Source organism: Lemur catta, chromosome 8, assembly GCF_020740605.2.
Source record: "Lemur catta isolate mLemCat1 chromosome 8, mLemCat1.pri, whole genome shotgun sequence".
Classification (NCBI taxonomy): Eukaryota; Metazoa; Chordata; class Mammalia; order Primates; family Lemuridae; genus Lemur; species Lemur catta.
Window position 1 is genome coordinate 27,719,032 of NC_059135.1, and position 27,258 is coordinate 27,746,289.

Genomic DNA, 27,258 nt, shown 5'->3' on the forward strand with positions numbered 1-27,258 from the left:
GCTGCAAAGATTAAAAACACACGTTACCTGCCCTCAGTGCACTTCCACTCTATATATAAATGAGAATGTCCCCAGCGTTTGGGACAGAAGTATGAAACACTCCTGGGGAGGAGGGGAAGCAGGAGCTGAGAAGGGAACAGTCAGCTCTGTGAGCACCACGGAGCACATCTGAGTCCGGGAACAAGTGTGTGATGTGAAGGCACCGATAGTGTGTTCTCCATGTGCCTCTTGTTCTGACCTCTGATATTTTGGTCCTGTATTAAATAGTGCTTCCTCCAATCACATACTTTTATTTTGATCTCAACAAACGCCATATAATATATTACTTTATAAATATTACTGACAAGGTGCCATGCTTCTGCCTGGGAGTAGGGTTTCAGAAAAGCGATAAGAAAAGGAGATGATGTTTCAGCCTTATCTTAAACAAATGAGAAGGCATCTGCTCTGCAGACAAGTGAGGAAGGTGATTCAAGACAGGGGGAGCAGGACGGGGAAACACACAAAGGCAAGGGGCTTCTACAAAATTTCAAGGGATGGCAGGTTTCAACCATTTGAAATTGCCCTGTTCTGCTTAATCCCTACTTTCATGTTTCTTTCTAGGTTTTCAACTTAACCAAAATGATTACAAGGAAGAGAACTATTTCACATTAAGAGAGGAAAGCCAGGGCTGGATTCACTGATGCAGGTCAGATATTGTCCTAAGGGTTGGTCTTCGGAAGGGTATTAGTTTTTGTTTTTAAGTGAAAAGAACTTGCAATGGTCTCTATAAGCAAAGACACAACACAATTTTAATGCTTGACTTTGGAATCAACATTTTTTTTTTCTAGCTGTGTGCTAAGTGCCTTCCATAAACTAAAGCTAAACCTGACCAGATTCAGTTTTTAAAAGATTACTCTCAGACCTCTTTCTATAGGCTATCTTATCCTATGCTCTTCCCCTCATGTATGGTACAAATCCAACACATGTATTTATTTAACACACACATATAGTGCTCACCATGTAGTTTAAGAATTCTCACAAATAATTACTTGTTGATTTCTCAGGACTACCCTATGAGGTAAGTAGTATTATTATCACCATTTTATAGATGGGAAAAGTGGGACCCAAAAGAAGGGAAATATTTAATAAAAACTGACCACCTAATCAGTGGTAGAACTATGGATATCTATGAAAATGTAAAACATTACATTCCTCATTTATGCTTTTTGTTTTAGAAAATAGTTATATTTTGTAAAATAATGTTATTTTGTCAACATGGAATGGGTTTACTTTTAATTAAATTTTTAAATATTTTACTTATCTCACTTTTAATATCTAATCCAAAATATTAATATTAATAGATTTGAACCGGGTCAAGTTTAGAGTCCAAGCCCTTAACAACTTCAGCCTGCTGCCTCTCATGGCTTTCGATTCCCATTACCACTCAAATACCTTAAGAAATAATAATCTTAAGTAACTCTGAGCATTTAAATTCAAAGAATGAATCTCCAAACTGAATTTCCTGGGTTATTACTTATGATTACTGTTTCCTCTATTCCACCTGCATTTCCTACAAACCTTCCAGGCAGATCTGTTTGTTACCTGTTTTCTGGGGTGGTGTCCAGCTTACAGTAAAGTACCTATATTTCCCAGTAGAGCTCATAGGAGTATGATGGACATAAATCACAATAATGATGTCCAATTCACAACTTCATTTGCTCAAGCTCCAATTAGAAAAGTCCTTTGTGGCTTCCCATGACCATGTTTTTCAACTCAAACAGATGCCTTTCTAGTTGCCAGACTTAGAACCATGCATAGGTTCTCCATACATGACCCTACTGACACTGCCATTATAATTGAATTTCTTAATATGACATTCACATGCATGATGTTAGTTAAGAAGCTAAAAATAAAAGCTGTGGCTAGCTCTAGCTTTTGTATGCATGCATATTAATTTAAATCATTTCCCTTTAATTATATTTAACACACATTGAAAATTTAGTAATTATAAAAGACCTTTAATTATCAACATTCATTATCATCACTATTATTAACATATATTAAGCACCCACAGTCTGCTAAATGCTATACTCAAGATAAAAGGCATTAACCTTGCAATTCCACTGTGACCAAGATAGAAGACAATCTTCTTCTTCCAGACAGAGAACAAAATATACTTGCCAAACCTGACAAAGAGCCAATGGATAAGTCAGGGATAAAACTTATTTATCTTAACCACTAGACAACTGGATAAACAAAGAATAGCTATAAAACTTTGCCACTTTAATCACATCTGAATCCATTCCTCTATAAATTTCTTTAATGCCTGCATCAAATTATTTTATGGTGGCAAATCTTTCTTCTTCATAGAGGTATCTGAATTACATAAAGAGTCATTTGAGACCAATTGTATAATATAAACTTTGGCATCAAATAAAACAATACCATTTTTGATGGAAAAATAGAGTGACTATAAAACAATAAAATGGATTTTTTTAAGGAGGAGGGGACTCTTAAACTGGCTTTGAAGGTAGTTTCAAAGGAAGATTGCCCAAAGCATCTGAGCAATGGTAGCATCATGAGGACAAATGCTACATTTGATCTGAGTGGTAGAATGAGGAGTCTACCCTTTGGAGTTAGACATATTTGAAGTTAAATCCTATCACTTGGAGTTGAGTGAGAAAAGTCCCTCCCTCCAAGAATGCTGAGTAGTATGACATGGCCACTTGTAGAACAAATTATAATAGAGATACTCCAGCATGTCATGGCGGCGGTGGGGAGGACTGGTATATTCTGTCTGGAACAGAGAGGGTATAGGTAAGGATTAGTAAAGAGACCATTGCACTGGGTTTTGAAGGATAGCTGGACATTCACCAGAAGAAAGGAGGACAAATATATTTGTCATTTGTTCAGGAGAAGAAACAGCTGGGCAAAGGCACACAGAAGCATTCTTTGCACATGTGAAAAACTGTAAGTGGCACACACAGGGTGCTTCACACAGAGTGACTAGAGATAAAACTAAGCATATAGGCTGGGATTAGGTTGTAAAATGCCATATCAAGAATTCAGAAATAAACCCTCACATATATAGTCAAATGATTTTCAAATGATTAGATGGTGCCAAGACCATCTAATGGGGAAAGAATCGCCTTTTAAACAAATGGTGCTGGGGAAACTGGATATTCACAGGCAAAATAATGAAGTTGGATCCTTACCTAACACCAGGTACCGAAATTAACTCAAATGAATCAAAGACTTACATGCAAGAGCTAAAACTATAAAACTCTTAGAAGAAAACAGAGCATAATCTTTATACCATTGGATTTGGCAATGATTTCTTGGATGTGACACAAAAATCATGGGCAACAAAAAAACAGACAAACGGAACTTCGTGAAAATTACTTTTGTGCAAAGGAAACAATAGAGTGAAATAACAACCTACAGAAAGGGAGAAAATATTTGCAAATCATATCTAATAAGGGATGAATATCCAGAATATAGAGAGAACTCCAGAGAACTCCAAAAACTCAACAAGTACAAAATAAGCAACCCAATTCAAAAATACACAAAGGATGTAAAAAGATATTTTTCCCAAGAAGATATATGAATGGCAAACAAGGACTTCAAAAAATGCTCAACATCACCAACCATTAAGGAAATGCAAATGAAAACCACAATGAAACATCTCATCATCCTCATTAGGATGGCTACTATAAATAAAACAAAAGAGAAAATGGCAAGTGTTGGCAAGGATGTGGAAAAATTTAAATCCTTCTACACCGTTGGTGGTAATGTAAAATGGTATACCTCTGAAGAAAACAATTTGGTGGTTCCTCACGAAATGGACAGTAGCATAACTTTATGATCCAGCAATTCTATTTCTGGGTATATACCTGAAATAACTGGAAGCAGAGTCTTGAAGAGATCTGCACACCCATGTTCATGACAGCAGTGTTCACAATAGGAAAAATCTGAAAGCAACCCAAGTGTCCATTGACAGATGGAGGGATAAGCAAAATGTCATATATACATATAATGGAATATTATTCATCTTCAGAAAGGAAGGATTCATTTGAGTTAATTTCTGACATATGCTACAACATGGATGAAGCTTGAGGACATTATATTAAGTGAAATAAGTCAGCCACAAAAGGATAAATACTGCATGATTCCACTTATATGAGGTATCTAGAATAGTCAAAATCATGGGAAAAAAAGTAGAATGGTAGTTTCCAGAGGTTGGGGGAAGGAGGAAATTATTGTTTAATGAGTACTGAGTTTCAGGGCTGCAAGATGAAGAGTCCTAGAGATAGTAGTGATAGATGCACAACGTGAATTTACTTATACCACTGAACTATACACTTAAAAATGAATAAGATGGTAAATATTATGTATATTTTACCACAATTTAAAAAAGGAGGCCAGAGCACAATGGCTCACACCTATAATCCTGGCACTTTGGGAGGCTGAGGCAGGAGGACTGCTTAAGGTCAGGAGTTTGAGACTAGCCTGAGTATGAGCAAGAGCAAGACCCCATCTCTACCAAAAATACAGGGTATTCCAAAAGTCTCTATATGAAGGAAAAATTTTGTAATGAATATTGTGTAAATAAAGGTACATTTAGCTACAGTTTCACATTTTCCCTATGTATGGCGACTTTTGGGACACCATGCAGAAACATTAGCCAGGCGTGGTGGCCCCAGCTACTGGGGAGGCTGCAGTAGGAAGACAGCTGGAGCCCAGGAGTTTCAGGTTGCAGTGAGCTATGACACCACTGCACTCTAGCTCAAGTGACAGAAAGAGACCCTGTCTCAAAAAAAAAAAAAAACAACGGAAAAAGAAAAGAATAAAAGGGGAAAAAAAAAGCTATACCAAGAAATTTAAAATATATTCTGAAAGCATGGGGAATGGTCAGTGGTTTCAAGGCAGGAGATAAATATGTATAGGTATATAGGGTCAGGTTTTGTAAATATATTCAGAAATATAGATATATTAGATATATAATAATTTTATTCATGAAAAAAATAAAGAATCATTTCATACTAGGAAAATCTCACTGGACATTATACAACCTTTAAACAATGTATATATTTTATGAGACTATTTGAGTACAATTAACTAGATAAATGGGTGAACATTTTATAGGTGTTCTAAACATGTGGTATTGCACTGTAACAATATCAATTGTTTTGATGCCTATTTGTTTATCTTTGGATCCTCATTAGAACATAGCTGAATGTCAAATATATTTTATTTAAAAGTTAAAATTGAGAAAGCTTGAGAGACTGACACAGTGATTAAAATAAAAGGCAGAGAAAGAAGAAACAATTTCTTTAAGCGAGTCAATCAATTCCAATTTCAGATGCTTTAAGTATCTACCTTTTCCTTTTACAGGGAGATATTCCTTTATGATTTTTGCAACAAATGCTACTTACCCATTCTTTGCTTAAGAGGTAGGGAGTTCTGTCTGAAAAATCATTTGGAAAATATCAGGGCTATGTCAATCTGAAAATGTTCAGCCAGTTGCAAGTTAAAAAAGATTTGCTAAAAGTAGCAATTTTTTTAATGGCTTAAGTCTGTCAGAAGGCTTTGGATTCTCCAGTGCCTCACACCAGTTACTTCAGAACTAACTCCCTCCAGATGTCCCTATGATCATTTAATCAGACATGAAAAGCGGTATGGTGACAAGCTCTCATGCTGCTTACGAGGACGCTCCATATTTCCACAAGCATAAAACACACACAGTAGCTACTTTTAAAATGTGATGCATCTAAATCAGAATTCCGTTTTAAAGAACAGAGCTATTAGGAAAGGGGCCACTCTCCTGAGAAAGAAGTCTTTTAAATGTCTGTACAATGTCATTCTATGACAAGATTTTGAAAGCAGAGACCAAAATGAAACTTGTACTTCAGAAGCGTTTATGTCGTGAGGAAAAGAAAAAAAAAAAAAATCCCCCATCAGAAGAGATTTCTATGAATCACACCATGAAAGTGTTCCTTTTTCTCTCAATGCCAATTGTCTTGCTTCTTCTCAAGATGAACTCTCATTAACCCTTTCCTTTCACGTCATCAATCTTAACTATATGTCCACAACATGGAAGGTACATATGGAAGTTCGGAATATAGAAGACACAACCTGTACCCTCGACTTTCACTTTAAAGTAACATGACTACTTGCACATTAGTCTTCAGATTTAGGTAGTGGCACTCCCCTAAAGAATTAAAGGGTACATATATGCATATGTAGGCTTTTATGCTGCTGCCTTTGTGTCTGTGCATATTTTTAAAAAGTATTTTTTTATATTATTCACTTGACTGATAAACAGGTTTGTGGCGCTTTGGATGGAAAGAATCTCATCCCATGAACATTTATGTATACTGAAACAGTAAAATAAAATTTAAAGTTGAATTCATAATGACCAAGTTAATAATTCACATCTGGAACCTTGAAGTCACCAGGATGTTTAAGTCCATAAGAACAACTGGAGTTCACGTATTTTTCTCTATTTATTATTTCCTGTTACACAAAATTTCTGAGAAAATCATCCACTATTTAAATAATTTTCTCAGTGTTATAGAGTTATTGATGCAATCAGATACAGGACTTGACCTTTGAAATAAAATTACTTTAAACATCATCTTTACCAAATTTCAAAAAACACTGTCAAATTACATCTGCCCACACTGCTAAATCGAGATTGAGATGTTTGTTAATGTTTTGCCAAGAAACACCTTGTAAATGTCCCCATACTCTTTAATTAATTCACATACCAGGGATGTTTTTATTTTCTTTCAAACCAATTGAAACCAGAAAATCTTCTTAAGGAAGATGGAATAGGAAGAAAATTTAAGAGGGGAAATTTTTAGATATATTAGATATAAGAAATTGTCCAGAAATGTCTAGTCTAATCAAGTCATTTGAACACAGTTATTAGAAAATTACAAAGCTAAAACTACCACCAAGATTGCTAACTTTATGGCATTCTAGAACTCACAGTTTTGTTGACAAAGGGGCAGAACCCAGATAATTGACTCCACTGCTTGTATATTAGTTTTTATTCTCTGTTGGCATATTAGGGTCATTTGCAAAATTAAGTTTTATAGTAGTTCATATCTAGAATTATCAAGGTTTGTTCTCGTCCTATAATTTCTATTCTTTCTCAGACCCAATTCCTATGCTGAAGTCATTGCTAGAATTGTAAGAAGATGAAGAGGGTTTCACAATTCAAACTGCTAACCTCAGCCAATAACCCACATTTTAATTCCAAGTGGGGAATTTACGTTTAAACATCTCTCTCTCTCCTTGACAACACCAAGAAACACGTAACACATTGTAATAAAAAGCAGATAATAATAAACCGAAACTATCTGAGGAACAAAATGGTATGTTAAATAGAGAATTTCACAATCCAATTCATATATACATATAAACACGCACGTATAGTATACATACACACACACATACAGATCTTCACAACGGGAATTAAATTTGGTTAGAAGTTGTGATCAAATTCATCTTGCCCATTTCAGAAATAAAGATTTTTATCGTCCAGTCATATATTGTAATAGCTTATGTGTCAGGCACTGTGCCCGAGGGCTTGAATACAAAAATGAATACACCAGCCCATGCCTCTGAAGAGCTCACAGTCTTGAAAAGATGCAGACAATGTAAAGCAGCAGTTATATTTCAGGGAGATAAGAGCTAATAGAGATGCTACACATGGCAATTCACTTCAGGGGTTAGGGAGGCTGAGCAGAGAGCCAAAGTGCAGACTCGAGGCAAAAAACACTCATTCTGATTGTTAAAAATGTATAATTTGATCATCTAACACATGCTAGCAAACGTCTAGAGTTGTTTAACTGCTTTAGATCTGGTCTGCATAACCATGGTGTAAGTTTCTTGAGGACAGGACCCATGTCTCAGGCTTCCCAGAGGGTACAGTGCAGAAAGCTTGGACACTTAAGGGATCAGTCCATTTATTTTAACATGAAAGCAAAACCCATTCAATTTTCATCATGCACAGATCAAGTCTAAACAACAATAAAAGGACATGTTATCGTTACCTTTTAACATCTGAAAGTGACCTCTGAATAGTGATCCTTCTGTTAGACTTCCAGTTTTGGACTAGACCGAAGGAGAATAGAGGAGCATACACCTGAACAGGGAGCACATTTCCTAGTTTCCTTGCTTAGTTACGGTACAGACATTGAGACAATCCAAATTTGTTTCACTACCTTCTGCAAGATATGGTGAAAAACTCTGTTGCAGAGTACATTGGGCTTCTGGTTTTTCCTTCCCTGAACTTGAGTCTTACAAGCCTCACTGCTTTTCAAAAACTAGCTGTCTAAACTTGCCAAACTAAGTAAACATTTGGCCCCATGAAATATTGGATGGCAGCTTTATCTCTTAAAAACAAAGCCATATGAAAACCATTGTTGCAATGTGTCTCCAAGCTCTGGTCTTATCAGCACACAGCGTGAACAGCTGGAGTTACAAACACCAGAACTAGTATTAAATCACTGTGTTGGGGGGAGAAAAAAAGAAAAACCTTTTATAGCTTCAGTATCTCTATATAATACAATTATATATTACATGCTATTTCTCCCTCCCTTTTGCTCTTCAGCATCCATCTCTCCTCATTGAAAGACAATGGATAGAGCATTCCTTCTAATATACATAGGTGTCTACAACAATTATTCTGTTCTGGCATTTCTATATCTGCTTAATTGTTTATCTAATGGATCGAAAAATATGATTTGGTCATTCAGAATGTTTATTAAGTTTTATGTTGGACTTTGATAATCAGCAACCCACAACCAAAAGTCCTCCTCCAAAAAGCCAAGCTATTTAAATTTCAAGCAAATGATTTCTTCCATGGATCTGAGAAAGTTTAATACAGGAGCAACATCGACTATCATTTCAACATATGGGACATACATGGGAAGATATGTGATGTACAAGGGGGAAATTTCTCCAATCAATACTATACTGTATTATATGCAAGACACAAAGAGAATGCTGCTAATCACTGGGAATAATTACCTGCCACTACCTTTGCTGATAAAATATTCCAAACTTCAAAGAACAATGTCACTTCTTGTCCCAGTAGAACCCATAGGACAACCTGAAACCACTTCTTCAGGGTTTCTTCCAACAGCCAGTCCTTTACCTGCAATTTTAGAGTTGCTAACCATTATGTTGCTACTGACTAAAGAGTTATTTTTAGCCTTTTAATGGAGAAATTCAGAAACTTCTATTCATCTTAAAACCTTGAATTTACACACTGTATGTTACATAAAAAGGTGATGATATGATCAAATAACATTAATTATTTAATACATATTTGCAGAGAGGAGGTGATAATTCTTTACTTCTTTAATCTCTATCCTTCTTTGTCCTCTGGGAATTGGTGGCTTCCCTAATTATTTAATCTAACCTCCAAAACAGTGGTTCTTGATTTTTTGTTCTTGTTTTAATATTTGAAGAGTGATAGTCTCTTTCATGCAACACACACATACCCCCCCCTACACTATGCCAAGGCATAAAAATTCAGAGTTAACAGACTCCCTAAATTCCATCCACAAACTTGCAATTCAACAACCCCAAATATTGTCAGCTTTTATTCTGAAATAAAATGGATATATTTTAGACATGTATTTTTAAAAGATCAAAATTTTCTTTATTCTGGTGATGCAAGACAAATAACGGTTTTAGAACAGTGTCATTACAACCACAGTATTATAATTTTCAGGAATCCACTTTTTAATTTACTCACCCCGCAGGATCAATTTGCCTTAGGGGTTAAATTGGAAACTATAAACAGTCATTAAAACACAAAACAACCATGGTAGTTAACCGGATATTAAGAAAAAAAAATCACATCTGTTTTAGAGTTCTGTTCCATCCGCAAGTTTGGGAACATCAATTTCAAGAACCTAGTTTTATGGCATGCCCTTGAGCCAAGAACACCAGGTTACAATCAAGGAAAGGAAGGTAAGACAGCCCACAAGCAGACTCTCACGAGCATACCCTGCTCCCAGGATTCTCTTTCTTTAATTCAAAAGCGGTCAGTAAAACTGGATTTGCCATTATCTCGGAAGAGAAACAGCCATTACTGTTTGCACATTAATAATTGTACTATTCTGATAACTGGGTAGGTTTATGAAAAGAGGAAGAAAGGAAACAAATTTCCACACTGTGAGTCTGGTGGTACTCTAAGTAACAAATACTGAGTTTTGGTGCCTTCTCCATATATGCAGAATTTGAAGCTTGCAAAGAATTTGATTTTTCTAATTTAAGCCCTTTTTAAAACTCCAACATGCCTGAGAGTGTACATCTTAAATAACCAATTTGTAATAACTTAATCAGCCAGAAAATAAGTATAACTTTTCCAACTTTTCAAAAACACATATCTCTGGGCATCAGTGAAAACCCTTCTCTCAATGGTAAGCCTAATGAAGTGCAACTAAAAATAACAGTCATCAACTGTGGTTGTAAAGGCAATATTTCAACATAATCAAATGTGTCAAATATTCATCCTTACAGCTTCTTATGCTGTGGGTTATAAGTAAGTTTCATTTCTTGGGAATGATTGAACATAACCCACTTGGGGCTCTGCCATCTGTGAATTACTTACATGTGAATACTCTGTTTAAGAGATGGAAATTTTGATTGTTTTTTTCCCCCCTTGGATATTGGACTGAAATGCAATTGAACATGGCTTTTTAAGCAATTATTTTTCATATTAGTTGCTACATGGCTATATTATCACACACTCCCCACATTCATCATCACTAATCAAATCACAGGAATCAAGAATAGTACAGCTGAAGTTGTGGAGGAAACATCAGGCAGAATTATGCAGTACTAGGTCATTTTCTCTAGGTGGAGAAAACTATGACATCTCCAAGGCCACACTTCCTGGGCCCAGATCCTTGTCACACAGAAGCTCCTCTGCAGTGTGCTCATATAACAGTTGTGGTTGTTATGTTCCCATGGTTTCCTTGAAAGGCTGCTTCTCTTAGCAATGAGCAAACAATGAAAGTGACAATAAGGCTACATGTAGGGTGACATATAATTTATCATCCATACATGGACACCTCTGAGAGTTAGTGAAGACACTATTAACAGTTATGCCAGGACAACAGGCACAAACCAGGACTACCCTGAGCAAACCCAGACTGTCACCCAAGAGATGATGTGGAGCTCAAAGATCTTCCCCCATGGATCTCAAACCATTGCATTAACACTATAGCCAATTTTACTGCTGTCTAGAGCTGCATTGTCCAATAAGAACCACAAATGTAATTTTAAGCTTTCTTGCAGCTATGTTAAAAAATGGGAAAATAACTTTAATATTTTATTCAACCCAATATACTGAGTATATCTTTTCCACATATAGTCAATATAACAATTATTTATGAGACCTTTTACATTATTTTTTCACACTTCAGTCTTTGAAATCCAGTGTGAAAATCTCACTTAAAACACATTTCCATTTGGATCAGATACATTTCAAGTCACGTGTGGCTAGTGGCCACCATACTGGCCAGTATAGTTCTAAATAGTCCACAAATTTGGATATACAGGGATATGTGACTAAAGTTATAATACATACACACACACACACACACACACACACACACACACACACAAATGTATCTTTCTTCTAGGTAAAAACAGATACACCTAATTGTCTTTACTAACACTTGCATGACAGGGAAGTTCAACTATCTTTGTCTCATTGGGTGAACCATACCTTGGAGCAGATAAACATTTATCAGGTAGACTCTTTTGGGGGAACAGAGAGAATTGCTGAGTTAGATTATTATTAATTAGTAAGCCAGTTAACAATTGCTAAGAACTTCTACGACTTTCCCCAGACTTATATGTGTCTTGCATTCCTAATCTCAAAGCACACACGCTGAGCATGTTCCATGTACTTGACACTAGATAAAGAAAGATAAATAAGGCACAACATCCATACCTTGAAATGTTAGCCTTAAAAGGATTCATGGACTTTATTTTACAACTGAAGCAAGAGAAGCCTAAGACAGGCCACTGTTCCATGCAAAGGCAGGGACTAGACTACTCTTTAGGTCTCAGGCCTGTATTCTATTATCCACAGAGAATAGTATAAGGAAAGGAACAAATACATGCTTTCCTTTTTACTGTTGATACACAGAGATTCAGCCCATGTTTGATAACTTGCATAAGGGTAAGGTACAAGGGTTTTGGTGCCAGCATTTCTTCCTGAATTATGACATACGTCTTTGCTAGATATATGTCCCTGCACCCCAACTTGGAACTCACTGATGTTATATTTTGGCTACAGAATCTATGAGAAAGACAGTAGCCATCATTTTTTCCAGGAAAAGCAATATTCATGCCATTTGGTTGCTTTAAGCATAGAGTGATAGAAATAGAAACATGAAAATAAACATTGCTAGATTTTCTGCATGCAAATAATAGCAACACATTAATCAGACACACTCTCATTTCAGAATATATAGACATAAAAATAAGCACTAAATTGTAGTTTTCCTCTTTTATGTAATTCTTCTCTCATTTAATAGTTCTCTCCCCCCCAATCCAATATAATTAGGTTTAGCATGGTTTCAATCAGTGTGTGTGTTTTTTAAAACACACACACATACCACATACTGATTTTGTTTGTACTAATATTAAAGGAGAACACACACACCTGATTTTTATTAATGTTCCATTAAATATATTTCCTTAAAAGAACAGAGTTTTAGATAGGATAGCGAGAAAACATTACATCTAAAATACGTACAATTCACTTGCTTCCTTGCTTATGAAAATAAATAAGCCAAAATATTGCCACAGATCTATTAGTAAATACCCAGTGATGTGGTATAGTGATTACTATCTCATACACATTGACACTGTTTCTTGATAAGACCAAACTAGGAGACTCTGTTTAACTAATTTGGCATCCTTATACATCCATACAATGATGTTCTTTTCTTTTTCTTAAGGCACTACAGACAGTGGAGACTTACAATAAGAAAATGCCTTGCTTTTAGGAAACTTTTTGATATGGTTATGTTATTGAAGATCACCTATTGCAATGATACATAGCCATTAACCAAAATCTAACTCTCAGGCTATTTGAAAGGATTATCCACAATTACAGCTCTTCAAAGCAACTGAGGATTTAGCAGAATGATCCCACAGCCCTATATGGAAAGAGGTTATCATCTCTTCAGGTAATTATTCTCCACTTAATCTACCAGTTATAAGTACAGCAGTTATAAGTAAATCTGGTTTTAAGTACTTTTAGTATATAATTTTATTTTTCTTCAGTCTGAATGCTGATTTATAGAAATCCAATCCAGGTACAATATATCCTTAATATTGGGAGCTTGAAACCATTCACCATGGTATGACTTTGCAAAGCATTGTGTTAACACATCAAAAATATATAAGCTCTATCCTTGGGTACTATGAAGCAGGAGGATGAAGTAAATGCAACAGCAGAGTGTGCTGGTTAAAAACATGGACTGTGGAGCCAGACCATCTGGGTGAAGTTCCTGGCTCTGGCACTTATTAGCTATGTGACCTTAAACAAATTGCTGAACCTCCCTCTGCCTCAATTTCATTATCGGTAAACTGGAGACAAAAACTTGTGCTTACCTTGATGTGGAAGTCTGGACGACTTTATGGAAAGCATTTAAGACAGTGCTTGGCACATAATCAGTGCTCTATAAAATAGCTATCACTAGAACTATATATGAGTAATAGGTTATACTACCTATCACTATAATTAATACTATATATCGTATGGAAAGATCTCTAATTATCAATTTAGTTAAGACTGCAAAGTCCCAGTTAGTCTATGAGTAAGGCACTTTGATCTTTCATTAGAAATGCAAACAGCAGGATACCTACCGGAACGACAGGTTTCAGACTCTGGCCAACAGGGTGTGAAGTGCTTGGCTGGGCATCAGCAGGTGGGCCTGGCGCTGGGTCACTGCTTCTCCTCACCAGCAGCGGAGTACCTGGAGGACAAAGGACAAGGAGAGAGGTCAAAAGAACCCTGGTGGGAACACAGTGCAGGGCACAATGCATTTTAATTAAAAAGGTTTACAACATGCTTTTATGTAAAAACATTCTATTTCTAAGGATGCTTGTAAATTAATCCATTTAATGATCTTTTGTCATCTTTTTATAGAATGACATATGGAAACAAAATCTTTTAGCTCTCATCTTTCCCCACTTGCATTTCAAAATAAGCCATTGTATTTATCAAAATCTGTTAGGTAATGCAAAAGTTGACAGTGTGCAATCTAAAAACTGATATAGAAAATATATGTGAGTATTAAAAAGAATGACAATCTAGCAGATGAATGAAGGGGTTCACACAGTCAGTGTACTTTGCTATTCAGTAGAGCCAGAAGTATAGTTATTACTGCCATTTGGTGCTTTCCAAATCTTTGAACGATGATATATATATATATATATATATATATATATATATATATATATATATATTTATATATACTGAAATATGTTATTTGCTGGGGTTATAGCATTAATGTCTATTTAAGTACACAAAGAAATTGGCTCTGTTCTCTTCCTTTTCTCCTAAAGCAGATAGAACTGATAAAGTAAGTTAGTTCTTCTAAAAATATATCCTGATTTCTTTTTAATTTAATGAAAGCTTCCACTATTAAATATTTGAGTCAGTTATTAAATTCTGAAAAAAGATCATACTATTAGAAAGTTCAAATAAAATTCAACCTTAGCAGAGCTAGTAGCCTAACTACTCTGATTGTAATTAGGCCTAAAATAATTTGTTTCATACAAAATTGGCCACTACAGAGAAAAATCTCAAAAAAATATGCTTGTGGTTTAAAAACCACTCTCATATAAAAATTAACTTTTTATTTGTGTACTTTTGGGAAAAGAGTGGAAAACAGTTGAAATGCAATTTCCCATATATCAATATGAAAATAATTCCCCAACCCTCTCAAGCTATTGTAGTTCAAGTAACATTTTTCATCCATTTTGTAAGTTATTTACAAAATCTGATTTTTATATGTGCTTCAACATTCTTATTCCGTACAAAGCATAGAATTGCTAGTATTTTTTATACTTGCCCAGACAAAAGTTGCTTTTTTAAAAAATAACTTCTTTCACAGTAAGAAATTGACATGCTTAGGATGTAGACCTATGCTAAAAGGCATTATAAAGTCCAAGATCACATTCCTTTATTTATTTTTTAGTAGACATCACTACATCATTTATTCCCCACATTCTCTGTCGCAAAAATTTCATAAGCAACAGACATACCAATAATTGTATGGTTGGAAATTGTTCTCTAAATGAAACATTTTTTTTTAAAAAACAAGAAGAGTAGAAGCAAAAAAAATCACCATAAAATCTTAAGAAAAAAAATTTTATTCCCTCCCTCAGGTGATCTGAAGACTAAGCTCCTTTCAGATTAAACCTCTCAATTATCAGTAACATGAAACGAACAAGTCAGTATAAAAATGCAATAGACTCAGAAGCAACCCATTATTTTTAAAATCAAGAAGAAAATAGGGCAAAATCCATGAAACAAACATGGTTTCCAAGCATTTAACCAAGCTAGTACACTACAATCAATCTTGAATTGGAAAAAACAAACAAAAAGGAAACACATTATGGTTCACCAAGGTATTTTTCTCATTACCAAAAAACAAAGTTGATTTAGAGGCACAGAAATGAAAATTTTAGTGACTGACAAATTTGTTTTTCAGCTGAGTCATATACAGATATATGAATATATAGAAAGTATGTGGCCGGGCACGGTGCCTCATGCCTGTAATCCTAGCACTCTGGGAGGCCGAGGCAGGTGGATCCCTCAAGGTCAGGAGTTCAAGACCAGTCTGAGCAAGAGCGAGACCCCGTCTCTACTAAACATAGAAAGAAAATTATACTATATATAGAAAAAATTAGCCGGGCATGGTGGTGCATGCCTGTAGTCCCAGCTACTCGGGAGGCTGAGGCAGTAGGATTGCTTGAGCCCAGGAGTCTGAGGTTGCTGTGAGCAAGGCTGATGCCACGGTACTCTAGCCCGGGCAACAGAGTGAGACTCTGTCTCAAACAAAAAAAAAGAAAGTATGTGACATGATTTTTAATGAGTAATAAATTTTTCGTAAAGAAGCCATAGTAGATAATTTTCCTTCAACTTTAATAACACATACCTATGACTCCTCACTTATTGTCAATATCTACTGTTTTAATAACAGAATGCTAAATTATTTAAGACATAACTCTATAATAACATGTATTCAAGTTTGTATATTCAATCCACATGCCAGAATATTATAGTGCGTTCCCATATGATGACGATAGTTTTGTACCAGTGTATCAGCTATTTGGAACATTAAAAACAAACTTTAAGATGGCTAGATCTTTCTTAAACATACTCTCAGCTCATCAGGAATAAATTTTCTTCTTCTCTACATTTCTGCACTCCACACTTGAATGTCTCCTGGTGAGTCACCTTCTAATTTTTCTTTGGCTGTCTTAATGTGTTAATAACAAGTGCAAATCATTCCATATTGAAATTAATAATGAGCATCTTTAAATATGAACTGTTATCTCCAAGAATTTTAAACAACCCTTCTTAGAATTTTTAAATTGCCAAACTCCATTTGAAGGTGACTGTCAGGAAGAGACTGAGTTCCGATTTAAACATATGAAAACATAAGAAAAATATGTCCTAGTGTACAACAAAAGGCAAGGAATAAGAAGTACTGAAGATGATTTGGGCAAATGCTGGCACATACAGTAGAGCAGAAGTCATATTTTGCATGCAAAGCTAATGGAAATGAGAGGGAGACAATTCCATACAGTTTTATGGAACCTCCTGTTGGAGGTGGGGAGGAGTCAATGAAACACAACCTCTGCAGTAAAGGAGCTTATAACCTAACAGGAGAGATCAGACACTAACACTTCTGTCATGTGTCAGCACAGTGGAGAGGACTAGTTTATTTTCAAGATAAATACACTGAGCTTCACCTTTGTTGGTCCTGTGACATTGGACTTGGACTGTTCTGTGACTCAGTCTCAACATTTAAACCTTGGGGATAACAGCACATAACACAACTGATGGGAGGCAGAAATAAATTAAGCCATGCACAGAGCATGGCACTGTTGGGTATGCAATTTTCTTACAGGAAATCCACCCTCAGCAGTAAAAAGAAGGTAATAGTATTTGTTATTTGTTGCGAACAGTGTTATCTGCTCAAAAAGTTGAACTCCTGAAAGTCAATTTTCATAATAATATGTAAATAGAGTCTAATTCTGTACTAAACCAGATACAACCTTACAACAGAAGTCAAAACATTAACAAAAAAATGGACCCAAAGATAAGTTTTTATACAGATACACACCTAATAAGCTCTGATTTATTACTGACTAATCTAACTATGCTGTATTTCTAAATGAATCATGAATGAGAAGAATGCTTTATTGTGGAATTATTTTAAACTGTCCTGTAAAAGAAAAAGAAAAAACTACGAACATAAGCTAATCTAGTTAGTTGCCAAGCTGAAATTCATCATTTAATTTACCTCCTATGCAATGATTAATGCTGCAAAATGTCTGGTTATGTTATAGTATATTCATAAGAGAAATATTATTACAAGGTTTGAGAGGTAGCCAATTGCATTCTTTTGGAAATTTACTGTATCATTTTGATATGTTAAGTGCCTTGCTGTAAAGTGAAATTTTCAGTATAGAATTCATTATTTTTCTGACTTATTATTTTTCATTCTGATATCTACCGTATGGTATTGTAATGGTTTTATCAAATGCTTATATTTTAATCAAATATGTACATTTCAGAAGCTCTTTTCTCCTACCCACCAGTACCTTAATCATCGGTCTATCATATTGAATTTAATTCAGTTTCTTTTCTTTTATAAAGAGGAAATTATCTCTGTTTGGAAATATGTTTTCCAAGCTTGTGCTTTTGTGTTTGTAAAAACATTTCAGGAAGAATTTAGGAATGTGACTATAGTTTATACTTCTAAAATGTTGTCTTACATTTACATTTTTAAGTGCCTAATTGTTAGTTAAAACTAATGTATGTTTCTATTCTAAAGAGGATATGCATTCTTGGTTTCTAATCTCTTTCATTTTGTTTTAAAAACATGCAGGAGCCTATACTTTATATTTTTCCAATAAACCACAGTGACGTTAAAAAAAAAAAAAGATGGGGTAGGAAGAGAGTTCAAAAATGGGGGAAAATTGCTATTCATTAGTCATTTTCAGTTAATTGAGAGTCTTGTTAGATTATAGAGGCAAAAGCCCTCAGTTCAGCTCAAGGAACAACAGCATTCCTTGGAATCATGGTGTAAAAGACACTGGAGGCAAAGCCCAAATAACATAGGGATGTTAAGTACTTTAAAGCAAAAAGTCTCATACAACTGCATGATGTTTTTCCACACAGTTAAATATTTGACTACTACACACCAGGACATACACAAGGGGCAGATGATGATACTAAGAAGAACAGTAATGATGTTCATCTTACTCTCAGCTTATCTTTTAGAAAAGGACATGTGGGCACAAGGAACATTTCAGTACAAGTAAAGGTAGGTACCAGTATAGTGTTCCAGGTGGGTTATGCATGGATTATTGGAGAACTCACACCAATGAACACACACACACGGTAAGCTGGACAAAGTTCCCATCTAGCCAGACAGGTTGAAACTTCAAGGAAGCCATGGAAAGAGGTACTTGGGCCAGAAGCAGAAGAGTCCCTGACTGGGTGTGTAGCTTGCTGGTGTCTACATCCTATAGGGTCTTGTCACATCAGGAAAAGCTCAATTCTTACTAGAACACTTCCCATCTATACTCAGGACTTATGTCACACTCAGGAAAAACTAACATAACACTCACTGTACATACCTTTAAGAAGATGGCTAGATTCATCAGCTTCTCACAGGCTGTGAGCCAATTAGCATTGGGAAAGCTACATCCTCATGGGAAGAGAAAGTGGCATCAGTCCCCAGGTGTCTATGAATGATGGTGAATCTTCTAATTCTCAAGTCTTCACCATTTTGATTATGGTGACACTGGTGCTCAAAGGGGTACAATTACTTATCCAATGTCCCTTTTAAATGTCACTAAAGTAGCCCAGAAGAGGGTTACCTAATTGGGTTTGAGGAAAAGAATTTTAAAAGAGGCAGAAATCAGGTAAAGAGTAAAAGTGGTACACGAATGAATCATGCAAGATATAATGGCCAACACCAATGAGAAGTGTGATCTATATAAGTTTCTGTCTGTTAGAAATCACACACACACATTCATTCTCTCTCTCTCTCAGATTTTCTCTACATTTGGAGAATATGTTGGGATGGAGTTGGCTTAAATGACAGGTGACGTCATTTATGTTTTGGAGGTTCTGAAAGATAGGCAGTTACAGAGATCGAAACAAAGGTCCTGAAGAATCATATAACATATGATGCAGGTGGCAGGGAAAACAAACAGTGGTTTTAAACATGAGCCCCACATCAAAAGTCACAAAGGCACATGTTCTAAATTGCACGGTGAGTAGCAGCAGGGATTTATTTATTTAAAGATGGTAATGCTTCTCCTGAGCAAAACCAGAAGGCCAGCCTGTCACCAATATTGGTGCCATTTCATCCTAAGGTGACTGACATCTGGAGAGCTGGGGGAAGGGGGTCACAGTGAAAGTGCTGATAAGACATCCTGTAAGAACCAGGCAGCCCTGTGTGCAGAGGGGCTGGAAGGAAACATGAAGAAAGTGAACGGGGTGCCAGCAGTCGTGGGCAGAAACGGAGAGAGAAACTGGAAGAGGACACAGGAGAATTTACCAACTGACAACATACACAAGGCAAACGAGAGGAAGCAAAAACAGACACCTAAAAATCATTCTCAATTTTCTGGCTCGGGGAAGAACAATAGGGAAGTTTTGGCAACTGCTATGATTTGTTTCAGAGAAAACATGAATCTTGGCTTCAGCCCACTGAGTGCTAGAATTATTGGCTTTTAATCTAAAATGTCTTGATATGCGTGAGAAACCAAAGACTAGATTTTCAATTGGGCATTCATAAAGATGAATACGAAGTTGATACTGGAAATCATACAGGCTTCCAAAACCAGGGGGTAGAGGCAAACCATGAGGTGAACAAAGGAAAAGAAAAGAGGAAGTTAAAGTATAGGTATATTAATGGCATCACATGCAAAATAATGCAAAAGCCAGGATTTTATATTTTCCCAGAATTTTCAGAAAGAAAGAGTATCTAGAATGATGAGTGGTTGGTAAAGCCATGCAGGAGAGCCTAGAGGAAAAAGCAGAGTGGGAAGATGAAGAAAGGAACTGCGATTAACAAGATAATCTGTTTATGTGCAAAGCAGGGTAAGGGCTGGTCTTTTCAGGTTCTCAATTTTCCTTTGCACTAAGAAATTCCTTTGGTGCTACTGAATTATCAAACGCTTAGATAGTTTGAAGAAAGAAAACACTCTCTCCTCTTACTGCTGCTGACACTTAGGATAGCAAGATAAATATGAACAGGAACAAAAGGTTCTGAACTAAAGTACATCCTAAATTGGTAAATCTTTCACATTCATGATGAAAGTAAATTGTAAATGGCTAAAATTTTTGTAAATGTAAAAAGAGAGAAAGAAATATAATCTTCCAGGTAATCCATATTAATAGTATAGAAAGACTGCATAGGCAGCATCTTGACTTCATGTAATACATTTCCTTAATAGACTCTGCAACTAGTCAGCACCTAGGACAATGCTGCTCATCTTAAACTTGAACACTTGTTGAATGAGTTTGACATTGAAATATGGGTATGTCCTCCAGAGATAGGGTGCAGAGAGATGTGGGTCAGAAAGCCTGCCTCCTCAAGGGGGCTCTGGCACTATGTTACCTTGAGGAAGCTCCTCCGCCTCCAAGTCCAGCCTTCCCTCCTCGGCTAAATGAACATGCAGGAGGGGCTACACTGAAGTCCCATTCCAGATGTGCAAAGAGGTAGTTCTACGATTTATATAGCCAATGAGGAAATTGAAGCCCAAAGAAATTAAGGTGCTTACTCTTTTGTACTTGATTTCTATTTCAGTTTTATTCACTTGACACTTTTCTATTGCGGGGTCACATTCTGTACGTGGGTAAGTGCAGGGAAATAAGAGGAATGACATCTCTTTAATGCAGCAGCAATTCTTTTAGTCTAAAGACGTCAGCACAAAGATAGATTCTGGTAGAAAGATACAGATAAAAGGAAAGGCAAGTGGAAACTGAGTCACTAAGAGGCAAACATCAACCCACGGTCACATGGGTGTATGCTGCAAGACACCCGACACACTAGTCAAGGCATGCTGACTCCTCTCCCACAGTGCACAGTCTCTCTCGCAGATGATTTACCTGCCTTGCCAGCATTCCTATTACTCCTGTCAATACCTCAGTAAAATAAGACTAGTGAACGTGGTACATCATTTGTTTTTGGAGACAACTAGATTTTCTTTTTGTGTGGATTTTATGGGCATCAGAGAGGACTTTTCAGCTGATGCCTAACAAACTGCAGGGCCCTGAAATCTGGAGACCCATAAAAAAATTGGTAATGATATCAATAGCAGCACAATTTATGGCAAAGTACCGAGGAGAGATGGCTTTTGCCGCAGGAGTGCCTGACCCGGTTTGGTGCCTGGCCTGTGATGAACACAGCAGCTGTGAGAGGCTTTCAGACACTGTGATGGAAAAACCACACTACAGAAACCAAGCCAAATTCTAGCAGCTCAAAAACTTTAATCTTAAATATCACTCCATTAGAAAAGAGACTCCCAGTATTGCCATAAAAGGAGCAAGGAAGTTCAAGTTGACTAACATTTAGTATCATTTTTCTTTCATTTCAGATTGCAAAAACCACATTTGTTTAACACATGATAGAACAAATGCAAGTAATTCACAGAATAGTCAATGACTACACAATGGACATGAATAAGCCCATGCATTATAAAGCATCATTTCACATTTGAAAGCTGCTTAAATTGGAGTGTCAGTGCTATAAAAACAAGTGAAGGGGTTTTTAACTGACTTTTATTGGGACTTAAACTTTTCTCTGAAGATGGCTGTGCCTTCAACTTGAAGTGTCTTATTGCCGTAATCCTAAGAGCACACACTTTCTATTCCATTGAAGTTTTTATATTTATCCAGCTGATATACACAAATCTACAATTTTTAAAATTGTTTAAAAATACTTTACAATATCAATTTACTCATGCTACTTAAAGTCAGTTAATTCCAGGTCTTAAACATGTGCTAGGTCCTGAGTGTTATATTAAGAACAATGACAAGACACAGAGGAAGTTCAGTATAAGCAAAGGTCCAGGTCTTTGAAAGGCATAAACTATAAAAAAAAAATAAAATAAAACATGAACAAACAAACAGATACCTGAATTAATAAGTCCATACAAAAGCTCCTGAATCCACAGAGGTGAAGGGAAGGATTTCAACACGTGTACATCAAGGATCTCAGTGGTTTCCCCCCAACCTACCTCTCTAGTTACACCCTGTACTACATTCTTTGCCAGGTGGTATACGCCTAACAGGACCACCTGCCACTGCCCAAAAGTGCCCTGCGTCGTCTGCCCTCTAAATTATCATTTTCTAATACTGTAGTTGGTTGTAATCCTGTCACACCTTTAAGGTCTGCTCCCAATAGTTATAAACAATCTCTACTTCTTTGGGAGACCCAGATAAAAGATTTTCCACAGAGCTAATGAACACAACTTCAAGGCCCCTCATTTGCATGAGCCCTTACATGATCCCCAGAGCAACTTTAGTAACATGATCACATGATTATATAATTTTATAATATTTACCTACATCAAATATTTTAATTGCAATAGGTTAATCCTGCTATCTCTTTCAACTCTCATGTCCCATCCAACATATTCTTTCTCCTGTTGGGTGACAATGCAGTGGCCAAAGGATTTCTGGGATGCAGTGAAGGGGAAATTGAGTTGGAGATCTATTTATTTTGAATATAGTAGACTATTTTTGTGTGGTTTACAGACACATCTATGTATAGTTAACTTATGGCCATACTGGTGAGTAATCTAAGCATGTTCTCAACATCCACTCACTGTGCCAGTTCACCCAGTTTCATGACATAAAGGTACAGGGCCAGGTGACCAAATGACATAACTATGCTACGTATGCATCAAGCACTGGAAGTATGTGGGCACTGGAAGACACACAAGATATCAAATATACAAAGCCAGAAGCTAGTCTATGCAAAATTCTTTCACTCAGCAAATGTATAAAATTAGAAGCTGATAATTTCAGTTCCCATTGACATCTTGACAAATGGGAAGTTCTCGCCTATCCAGAATATACTTGAAAATGCAGCACAATTAAAATTCCCATGCTACTGAGACACAAATCTGTAGCAGTTTCACAGTTACAAGTATGTGTATGTGAGGCCACATGTTTACATATCCCAAATATTATTTAAATAGAAATCATTTGATTACCCATGCTAGAGGAAAAAATGGATTATCCATTTATCCAATCTATTAACAATATTACATATGGAGAGATGACTAAAGGATAGGCAGCCAAAATTATAGAGAAAAAAGTAATAGAGATATTTTAAGTGTTATTAATATTTTCATTTTTATGACATCTGTAGTATATCAACTATTAAATTTGTAAATTGTGAATTTTTCACATTCTAGATAAGAATTTGTTTATATATACATTTTTTGTATTTTAGTTCTTTTCTACAAATTTTGTACATTTATAATCTCACAAAATGTAGATCTGTTTCTGTATCTTTTTAGAGGATGTTATATCCTCCTTTGTCTTATGTATATAGGATTTTTCTTGTCTCTTTTTAATTTAGCCATTAAATATTTACTGAATGCCGAAAATACGCCAGGCAGTCTTCTAGGCACTCTGGCTACATCAGCATAGAACACACAAAGGTCTTGTTCCTGAAGAGTTTGTGGATTGTTGAGGGAAGACAGATAATAAGAAAGTATATAAATAAATATGGGCATTTAAGATTGGGATAAAACAAGTTCTTCAATGGGAATATGAGAAAGTGATGGGGAGGGGAGTAAGATGGAACAATATTACCCTGGAAGATCTCTGATGGCCACTCACCTTAGCCAATCAATCACTTAGGATTCCTTGCAGAGTGGGCACTGAACAGATGCATGCTGAGCTGAACTCAATAGAGCTACAGGCACAAAAATCAACCTCTAAGTTCAGAAACCTTTGGAATCTGAAATGTTCCAGACAAGGGAATTTTGGGGGTCATGAAAAGGCTGTATGCCCCTAATATGCAAATAAATTGCTATTGCCTGGTTTGTTTCCCTTCACCTAACACTTTTTTCTTCAACATCAACATTTATTTTAAAACAAACACTATTCACACTAATGCAGCATATGTTATCAGCCTTGTTAGTTAATGGTAAATGAGCATAAAAGTGTCATTAACACCGATGCTGAACAATCCCAGTAGAGGCTCTGAGATACTGGTTCCACTCTTGTCAATTACTGTGCTTTCTGAAGGAATCTACTGCCCTGTCAGTTGGTCTTCCAGTTTTCTACAGTCTATAGTTTACAGTCCTAGATATTTATGAGGTTAATCTATATTCATTAGATTTGTGGCAACTTGTGGAATAGCTAGAAGCATGATAGTTGAGTATACCTGAAAAGATTCTTTGGATGAGCTGAATTTTAAACAGAATTTTTAACTGTAGAAGATATATGAAATAATAGTGGTGTAAAATGATGACTCATATGGGCACAAGGTTTTTAAGTCTAGAAATGGACATCTACACGTGAATACTGATAAATTTGCTCAGCCAGAAAATAGGCATGAACCAAAAGACTAGGGGACCAAGTGACTGAGAAGACTAAGAAATCTGGTTTGAAGAACATTGCTAGAAGGCCTCAAAATGGGAGAGTTTTAATTTAATATAATTCAAATAGCAGTGAGGCTTCTCAAGGTAGACAATCCACAGCATTTTTTCCCAAGTATTGAATTTCAGAAAGGTATCTGTAGCTTATGAATATATGAAATGTCTTGACTAAAAGAGTAAGTGGAGGGATCTTTTTCCCATGGTTTCGTTATTAATTCCCTTGTAAAAAACATAAAGTGAATCTTAGTAGGTATCCAGTGGAGGGGGTGTGAACTTGGGATAGTTGTTTGACTCAGCATGGAACACATTTGGGGAAGTTCAATAGGGCAGTGATGTTGGTCTGTGATATGTGTTTTTAGAACCATTCTTTAGCCCTAAATTTTAGGCTACAGCCCCCACTGAGTTCAGAATAGCCTATAAAAGAATACTTCACTAGCTCTTTGCAAGAAAAGAAAGGGAGAAATAAGCAATGCCTTCAGGCCATTGAGATGCAGTTGCAAACAATTACTGGCAACATCAAAGTACTAAATTCAAATCACCAAGTCCTTCATGATAGATGAGAAACATCCACAAGTCAATTTAATGCATCCTGGTCACAAATATATATGATTTATCAGCTGCATTTGAAACCTTTGATCATTATGTTTTTTTTTGTTTGTTTGTTTGTTTTGAGACAGAGTGTCGCTTTGTTGCCCTGGCTAGAGTGAGTGCCTTGGCATCAGCCTAGCTCACAGCAACCTCACACTCCTGGGCTTAAGCAATCCTCCTGCCTCAGCCTCCCAAGTAGCTGGGACTACAGGCATGCGCCACCATGCCCGACTAATTTTTTTTTCTATATATTTTAGTTGGGCAGATAATTTTTTTCTATTTTTAGTAGAGACGGGGTCTCGCTCTTGCTCAGGCTGGTCTCGAACTCCTGAGCTCGAGCCATCCACCCGCCTCGGCCTCCCAGAGTGTGATCATTATGTTTTATTGGATCATTCAAAGTCACTGGCAGGACTGGAAAAGAGTGGTGGAGCAACTGTTATCTCTAAGGAACACTTAAAAGATGGTTTTTATTCCAATGCCTATGTATCCCAAACGCTGTTTTCTGCGTAATAGCAAAGGGCCACTTGGGCCCTTTCTTCTGATGGATGTGGAAGACATCGTTTCTACTTAACAGCACTTAAAATTCTAAACTGGGGTCAATCAGCTGAAGCTCATTCCAGAAAACACACAAAGTGGGCTTCTCTGGCAGGGAACATGCCTAATGAAAGTGCCAGAGGAAAATCTGACTCTTTCCTGCACTGAGACTTTCCAACATTTGCAACTGTGGCTTGAGACCTCACTTGTTGACCCATAGCTTGCTCCTAGAGCCCAAGGATTGGCTTTCACCTCAGGCACCTTTCACATTACACATCTGGTAGGGAGAGGTCATGTTCTGTCCTCAATGTGGCACAGGCCCAGCTGTCCAAGCTTTTGTGGCCTCACATTAGATAACTGAAATCCGATCCCCTGAAAGTACCCTGGAGGACCACCCAGGTGTTTCATACGGCTGCTGTCTTGCTACTAAATGGGTCCATTACACAAGCTGGAGAACATTACCCCAGCAGACTAATTCATTTGGCAACATAGCAAGGCAATGATCCACAGATTATTATTGACTTTTCTATGTAATTTCTGGCATCTACTTCAATGTGCATCAAAATCCAAAGGCCGCAGGTACAAAATTAGATTCTGTCTCTTTCTGTTTTTTTTTTTTTTTTAAAAGGGTCAGAAAGCACCTGCAGGTCTCGAACCCCAGCGCAGGGATGAGATGGATGGAAAGTCCAGCGTGAGGAAGTAACCACTTGAGCTAATGCCAACCCTAGATTGTGTTTCTATGATTCTTCAAAAGGAGAGGCAAACTGCTCTTTCTAACAGCATTAAAGTTCTAACTTACAAGAGGAAAACATTTGTACATGGAGGGTCTGCTAATGTTAAATATGGGGAAGATAGAATTTGGTTATACCTTAAAATATTTTGCATAAATTGATTTTTGAGGGTAACAGGAATGGCTGGGTTTCTATCAACTATAAATAAATCAAATAAGAATAAGCCAAAGATTGGAAACCCATGACTCTTTTAAGGGATTCTAACAATAAGAAAGTTTATATCATTATTTTTTCCCACAGGTCCTATGCACAAACCAAATTATAGCAGACCATGATATGTGTATTTACTTGAAGGTAATACCTGTTTCATCTAGCCTATGTCACAAGTCCATGATAATTCTAGTTCATTATCCATAAGTACTGCAGTATGCTAGGTAAGTACTTACGATAACTGAATAGCATGGAATAGACAATATTGACAGAAGTCACAGAATAACAAGTT

General features: G+C 36.4%; 1 protein-coding gene across 1 annotated transcript in view; it reads right to left on the reverse strand.

Moving 5' to 3' along the window:
- PARD3B (par-3 family cell polarity regulator beta) overlaps nucleotides 1–27,258 on the reverse strand; it is a 942,908-nt gene that overhangs the window by 495,338 nt on the left and 420,312 nt on the right. The window contains exon 4 of the mRNA XM_045558633.1: nucleotides 13,894–14,003. Within this exon, the coding sequence (XP_045414589.1) occupies nucleotides 13,894–14,003 (110 nt within the window). The remainder of the gene's footprint in view (nucleotides 1–13,893; nucleotides 14,004–27,258) is intronic.